The sequence below is a fragment of the Hirsutella rhossiliensis genome (assembly GCF_020360975.1).
Source record: "Hirsutella rhossiliensis strain HR02 chromosome Unknown scaffold00003, whole genome shotgun sequence".
In the NCBI taxonomy this organism is placed as follows: Eukaryota; Fungi; Ascomycota; class Sordariomycetes; order Hypocreales; family Ophiocordycipitaceae; genus Hirsutella; species Hirsutella rhossiliensis.
The window spans coordinates 5244791-5252066 of record NW_025408669.1 but is presented as its reverse complement, the minus strand read 5'-3'; the positions used below and the strand labels follow the sequence as shown (position 1 = coordinate 5252066).

The window sequence follows — 7276 nt, the reverse complement described above, 5'->3', positions numbered from 1 at the left end:
GGCGCATTTAATTAGGTTAAAGGGGAGAAGGGGGAAGGAAGGATAAAGTTACCTAATTCGTCGCCTACTTATTTACGGGCGCGGCGATAGACTAAAATCCTAATAGACCACGTCGATTAAGCATTAAACGCACTATAGAGTAGTATTTCTTCTATAATTTAATCTAGGCGAATGGCTTTAATTTAATTAATATAGTTTGTATGGTCAGGGCGCCTTTTTGCTATACCGGTTGTGGGGGTGTACCGGTTCTGGGTGGGGCATGGTACCGTTTAGACTGTTCAGCGAGGCCAGGCTGGCGATGCTCGAGTGCCGGCTCTCGATACCGCCGCCGGCGGCTTACTAATGACGGCGGTTAGAGCGGCGGACAAAGCGCACCGCCTCGCTCTCGATCCACATATCAGTGTTGCGGTCATTGCAGACGGCGTGGGCCATAAGCGACGTCTTAATCTACGTCGCCTCGTCGAGCAGGCCGTTGTACTCGCGCTGCAGGCTGGCTTGCCGGCTCTCGAGCTCGTCTTTTATCGCCTTAAGCTCGTGCACCCACTACATCTTCTTTTCGCGGGCCTTAGACGCGGCGATGCGGTTGCGCTCTAGGCACCGGCTGCGCTAGGCGTCTTGCTTAGGCTCGCGCTCGCCGCCAGTCGCCGCCGTCTCCGAAGGGTCCGTCTTAGACCTCGTCTTTGGTTTCTTCTTCGGAGGCATCTCGTATTTCGACGGCGGGAGTAAGGATCGTAAGTCGGCCGCGGCCTGGGACACGGCGCTGCCGCTCTTGCCCCTGCCCCTACCGTCCCTGGGCTTCTTGAGCTTAGTGGGCGACGTAGCCGACGGCGGTGATAAAGGGGTTATGCGGCGTGTCTTAGGCGCGGCGACGAGAGCAGGCGGCGCTGTCGTCGCAGCATCCGACGACATGGCGTTGCCGTAGATGCTGCCGCAGTCGAGCGCGGTGGCGTCGTACATGCGCGGCGTCAGGGCAAACGGGGCGGGCGACTCGGCCTATTCCTTTTCGTTCTTGATGCCAAACAGTAGCAGGCCCATGCGCGGGTCGAGCACCATGTCCGAGACGAGGCCCATATGCGTTGTTAGGTCGCCTCCGCCGGCCTGCATGCCTAAGTCTAGGCTGCCCATTTCGGCGGCGGCCATGCCGTCTAGATGTTTCTTGCCTGGCCTCCTCCCCCCTGTTTCCTCGTTCTGGGCTTCTGCTCGGCGCGAGCTTCCGAGGAAGTGGTAGAGAGGGCCGTAGCAAAGGGGATGAGTCTGGGTTCTTTGTCGTGCATTCGGCCGTTGGGGTAGAAGCGCCTAAGAGTCGCGGTCGCGGGCATTGATGCTGGCGGTGCGTGTCTGCCTGACTCTGAAACGGGTGAAATCAATGTTCTGATGAGAGTGGCTTGGTAGTCGTTGCAGCAGTGGTTACATCTGGAGACTTTTTCAGTGACGCCCAGGCAACTGCAGCAAATAGGGCATTCTTTCTTCGGAGTAGTTATATCCACAACAGCTTCCGCTACAGGAGACCGGCCCCTTCCAGGGTCCGCCAATGCCTTGAGGAACGGACTAAAGCATTAGTTGGCCGGCGGCAAGTATCAACGCGCCCGGTAGTGCTAAACGGCTCCCCGCCCCGGTCCCCGAACTAGGTAAGTATGCCTATCTTTCGCAACCCCAATTCTCGTACATTCGTCTCGTTTCTACGGCCAAGTTCTTAGGTCTCTGCATTCCATCAATTATGGCCTGATACGGCCCATTGCCAATGAAATCATGGTGTCTCACGGGACCAAGAAGTTTGATGCCCCGAAGCGTAGTGCACCTGGACAGTTGCACATAGAGGCTTGTAATCCGCTCCTAAACCCGCCCCGCCCCAGCCCGCCGATAGGGCCGCCGGTAACGGCACTGGATTTGCACCGCGGCCTGTCCCTGAGAATGCCAAAGTCGGTCTGGCTAAGACCAACGAGTTCAGAGCACTTCACAGTGCTCCAGCCCTAACATGGAATACGGGACTACAGAAAATGGCTCAAGATTGGGCCAACGGATACAAATTTCACACGGAGGCACTGCCAGGGGGACGGGTCAGATTCTCTATGCCTCCAGCGTAAAGTTAGGCCCCGACGATAACTACCTGAGCGACCCTACCAAGTTTTGGTACAGCGAAGGACCAACATTTTCTCAAAGCACCGGGTACGATGAGCCTGGCCAGCTTGGCACGGCTGGACACTTTACACAGCTGGTCTAGAAGGGAACCACCAAGATGGGCTGTGCCAGGAACATCGTTTCCTGCCCTAAGAATGCTTAGAGCACCATTGTTGTGTGCAACTATAAGGAGGCTGGTAAGTCTCGGGACCTTTATCCCACGACGCTTTTCCCGATATTAATTTTGCGCAGGTAACTTGAAGGGGGCATACAAGAAAAACATTGCCGCCGTCTTCGTATAAGCCATCGTAGCCTACGAGCGTAAAGCCGCTCACGCTGATAAACCCAGGCAGAGAAGATAACTTTGGCTACTCTAGCTTCGGACCGAGAGGGGGGCCATTTCTCAAGTATATACTTCGACTGCTGAAGCAACCCCTATGTACTTTACCACCTGGTGTGTAGATGTCTGAATATACGTAGGGGTATCATGGTAGCCTGAGTAACTGCAGAACCTCCGTCGTCCTGTTGTGGAGCTTGGCGACTTGGCCTGCCGGTCTTGGCCGGTCGGCGCTGCGGTGCATTGCTGCGACTTGCACGTTCAGGACTCGCTGACGAACGAAGTAGCTCTGTGGACATGCCCGGGGCCTTCCTGTACGGAACCAATTCCTGTCAGATGAAGGACACGGAATTGAACATCTGCCTATGTCGAGAAGAAGGTCCGAACGAGTTGAGGTCTCTAGGTCTCTCTAGGTAATACAGCTTGAAACCAGGTAAGAAGGGAGGTCTGTAGACTGTCTGTTATTTCTTCTTCCTAGACCACTAAGGAGTCCGGAGGATCTCCTATTCGAACGGGGACCCTTTGAGGAGTCCGGCATAACTCTTACTGGCTCGGGGACCTCGAGAGACTGAACTATCTGTGAAAGGCATCACCAAACTAGGCATGCAACCAGGTTGTGGCCAAATACAGTTTATTATCTTGATAAAGAAGAGAAGAAGAGCGGAAGCGTGTCTATCTGGATCCCCTTTTGTGATGTGCCCGTAAGCTCAGGGGCTCAGGGGTAGGAGCTGGGGTTCCTTTCCGGGGTTCCCCTCGGAATTCCAGCTCAAAGGGCTTCAGCCCATAAGACTATCGATCTAATAGCTAGAAGAGCTATTGATCGGGGAGAGCGAGCTGATGTTGCTGACGTAGATGACTTACGCGGCCTTCAGTAAGTGCCAAGAAGTGCCCTCTTCCTGATAGAATGTATACTATACCTGAAAAAGGGATATCAACTTGGGAGAAAGTTTGAGTGATATAAAAAAGACTGTTTGGACGGATAAAGGGCAATGGGGCACAGACATTAATACACAGACCCCCTGGTCATATGAGAACCTACCTACGAAAAAGTCCGTTTATTCACTTTTATACCCACGTTGGATCTCCCCTTCGCGAGAACCCTTGCGAGGCCTTGCAAGTAGCACTGGGTGAGGCTTTCCGTTGCAGTTATTCTTCTGGATAGTCTAGCTCAGCATATCCTGTGCCCCACCGGGACCTGAGCGGCCTCAAGGCCGCTGGGCGAAAAATACATAATTTACATCCATCCGAGCCTCCTCCAGACAAACGTGATGCCGCTCATAGCAGCTGTAGCCCCCGTAAACGCAATCAATGGCCCATATCCCGTTCCGTAACCGCCAAACGCCTTGCCGTGCCAAGGTAGATCCTTGGTGAGAAGTTGGCTCAGCGGGCCCGACACGACACTGCCGATGCCCCTCCCGGTAGACAGGAGGCCCAGCACCATGGTGGGATCAAAGGTGGCCCCGCCGCCTGTGCTCCGTCTGCTCATCCCAGACGGAGCCGGTTCCGACGTGATTTGGTGCATTATACCAGTCCAGGCCGAACCGTACGAGCCGGCGAAGAGGCCGTAGACAAGGCAAAAGACGAAGAGGACAGGGAGATTCGTGGCAAGGCCCCACAGAAGGAATGTGCCCAGCGCGGTGCCAATAGCCGAGATGAAGAGACAGGTGGTGACTTGGATGTGATCGGTAAGGGAGCCCATGGCGGCGCAACCAAAGACGGAGGCAACATTAATAAATAGGACGGTAAGAGCCGAGCCAAAGGAACCGGCGCCGATGGTGCGGGCATAAATTGGGAGATAGATGCTCGGGAGGAAGAAGCCGAGAGCTTGGCAGATATTGGCAGCCTGGTATAAGAGGAACGTGCGCTTCAGGGCGAAGCTCATCTCGAACGCCTTGCTATGCGTCGTAGGCGTAGGCGGCAGCCGGGGCCTAATGAAATAGGCTAGGGGCATGGTCATAACAAGCAGCGCTATGGCCCAGATGCGCAGGGTCGTACGGAAACCGTAGCGTCCCAACAAGTGTTCTAGCAACAAGGGGAGCACAAAACCGGCAAGGCCTGTGCCCGACCACATAATGCCGTAGGCGAAGCCTTTGCGCTTAACGAACCATTCGTCCATATACAAGATACAGGGGCAGTAGGAAGTAGACCCCCCGATGGCGTAAAAGACGCCTTAGGTGACGATGAGGTGCGCTGGCTTGCGCGAGAAGGAGCTCGCGGCAAGGGAGATGGACATTATGGGCAGGCCGATGACGGGCGACCATCTGCCGAAGCTTGGGAAGAGCCGCTGGAGCCCCATGACGAGAGGAACGTCTAAGAACATGATGCCCTACCGGCGGAAGGTGAGCCAAAAGAAGGCCAAACCAATGGATCCAGAGTCAACTGAGAGGAGGGAGGGGCAGCTCCAAAACTTACCAAGGCGCAAGTTCCGATGATGGGTATTTGAGAGGACCCGGCAAAGAGCTCGTGAGTGACATAATAGTCATGGAACACGCCAAAGACAAAGGGAAAACCTGCAGGGCGAGGGAGGCCATTAGCAATGCCGTCGAATGGGGGCACACAGAGCAACACTACGAACACCTACCCCAAGTCAAGGCCTCGACGACAAAGGCGGCGGCGAGAAACAGCCACGCCTGTTTCCCATGGTCGGCGGGCGGCAGCAAAAACTCGTCCCCCATCACGTACAGCGTCTCGTCCGACTGGCCTCCTACAAACGACAGCGTGCCGGAGGTGGCCGAGGGGTCGCGAAGCTCAGCCGAGGGCCTGGCCATGGTGCGGGATATTGCACGGCAGTCGAGCAGCTCGTGGGGCCCTTTGGTCTCGCAACGCGTGCTGCTCTGTCCAGTCCAGAGGTCGGGAATAGAAACACGGTTGACGAGGACGCATGGCGGGTTGAAATCTCTTTTTACCCTTCGGGGGGCTTTGTGTTTGTTGCACCAGTCCGCAAACGTGGAGGTGGCTGGAACGTGCTCGGAGCCTCGTACACATATCCATGGACGTATGGTCTTCTCCGCAGCGCAGGGCATATATTGCTGTTCATGCACAGTGGGTTGACGAGACCTACAAACCTCGGAAAGCATTACTAGGCCTGCCAAACCTCCGCCGCTCTCACGCCGGCGCGGCTATGACTCCTCACCTCATGGAAATTATCCGACAGTACCACTTAGCTCACCGGATCGGTTACTTCACTGGAGACAATGACACTAAAAACGACACCTATCTCCGCCAACTAGCCGTGGAGCTGTCGCGAGAGTTCGACGTTACGATTGATCCAGTGTCTACTCGGACGCGGTGTGCCGGTCATATCATTAACTTGTCCCTTCAAGCTTTCCTCCTTGCAACTAGCGAGCACGCTCTGAAGGCCGCAATTGAAGCGGCGCAAGATGAGGCGAATGATGTAACTGCTGCGGATGCCTTACATGACCAGATTCGGGCGGCCACTAGCCAAAAGAGTCACGACAGGCGTAAGAAACGCCATGATACTGCCGGCTAGCGGAGCATCGGCCCAATGTACGGTGGCACATTAGCTAAGGTCCGTAAAGTATGCCAAAACCTAAACCTACTAAATTACTATACCACTTTATTTATATATCGTTCCTAGTAAGATTCTCGTATATATATAAAAAAAATAAAGCTATTTATACGCGGGTAATTAACTAGTCTTTGCTTTACCCTAAGGCTCGTACGAGCTAAGGTTACTAACCTAGAATACTACGAGAAGGTGCTAGTCGTCGTTCTAGATTAGCTAGGACTTCCTAACTAATACCTCTATATAAGGCCACTTAGCTAAGGCTTTATAGGTGCCCGCTGCCTATTATTATAGATAAAGAAATACTCGTACGTACCTTTCTAGAGGACGACTAGGTCGTCCGCGGTTCCGTCCTCGAGCAGCAAAATCGCCTAGCTAGACGAGGACCCCGGAGCCTCGTCGACTAAGATCGGCTGCTCTCGAGAACCGGATATAAGGGCGCCTCGTACGCTAGGTAGAAACCAAGGATCTCCTTCGGAATAGCGAGTAGCGCGATCCGGCTACTTATAATTACCGCAGCAGCCACTAAAGTAGCCCGGGAGGCGAATATAGTAGGGAAAGGGACTTACGTACGCGTCCCTATCTATAATTATCTTATTTTAGTAAGATTTATATAGACGGGGATAGAGAATGCCTTAACTTTAGATAAGGAAGGCGTTTACGTATAAGTCCCTTATACCTATAACCTACTCTAGTCGTACGCGCTTATAGAGGAAAATAACGCGACGGCTAGGTAAGTTAAGGATAGCGCGCTATACTATATTTTTCGTGTACGGCCGGAGTTACTGCCTACTTATGTCGACCTTAAGGAGGCGCGGTCTTCGTAGGAGCTCGCGTATAAGATCCTAATCGAGTGCCTTAAGAAAGTTAGTATCTTATATAAGAAGGTAAGTGCTAAAGAGGTTTTACTTACCTAAGGAGGCGCGCCTTAGTAGATAAGCTAGTTATTAGCGTTTCTATATAAATATATTAGTAACTTACTATATATAAGGAGCTAAGGAAAGAGATATATACGCGCTTATAGTAGTAATACTACTAATGCTATTGCTACTATTATTATTACTATTGCTATTGCTATTACTACTATTACTGCTGCTAGTAATAATAAAAAGAAGAAAAGGAATTTACGTACGCGAGCGTAGATTAAATAGGTAGGTAATACCTAAGGTATACGACCTACTAGCTAGTAGGTTATAGTAAATAGAATAAGAGAATAGCTCGTATTAACGATAGCTTTATTATAAGAAGACTATATATTATACTTTTATACGAATATATAGTGCTATTCTATTTAT

The 7276-nt window shown here is 52.5% G+C and overlaps 3 protein-coding genes across 3 annotated transcripts; all 3 read right to left on the bottom strand.

The window, feature by feature from the left end:
- Positions 1–606: 606 nt before the first annotated feature.
- HRG_03778 (uncharacterized protein) lies at positions 607–957 on the bottom strand (the record flags this gene model as incomplete). Its single annotated transcript, XM_044862249.1, has 1 exon — positions 607–957. The coding sequence occupies one exon, from the start codon at positions 955–957 to the stop codon at positions 607–609; it is 351 nt and encodes a 116-aa protein (XP_044723275.1).
- Positions 958–3689: 2732 nt separating this feature from the next.
- HRG_03777 (major facilitator superfamily domain-containing protein) lies at positions 3690–4571 on the bottom strand (the record flags this gene model as incomplete). The annotated part of the gene is made up of 1 exon (XM_044862248.1): positions 3690–4571. The coding sequence occupies one exon, from the start codon at positions 4569–4571 to the stop codon at positions 3690–3692; it is 882 nt and encodes a 293-aa protein (XP_044723274.1).
- Positions 4572–4625: 54 nt separating this feature from the next.
- HRG_03776 (uncharacterized protein) lies at positions 4626–5223 on the bottom strand (the record flags this gene model as incomplete). The annotated part of the gene is made up of 3 exons (XM_044862247.1): positions 4626–4781; positions 4868–4965; positions 5037–5223. The coding sequence occupies 3 exons, from the start codon at positions 5221–5223 to the stop codon at positions 4626–4628; spliced, it is 441 nt and encodes a 146-aa protein (XP_044723273.1).
- Positions 5224–7276: the final 2053 nt, after the last annotated feature.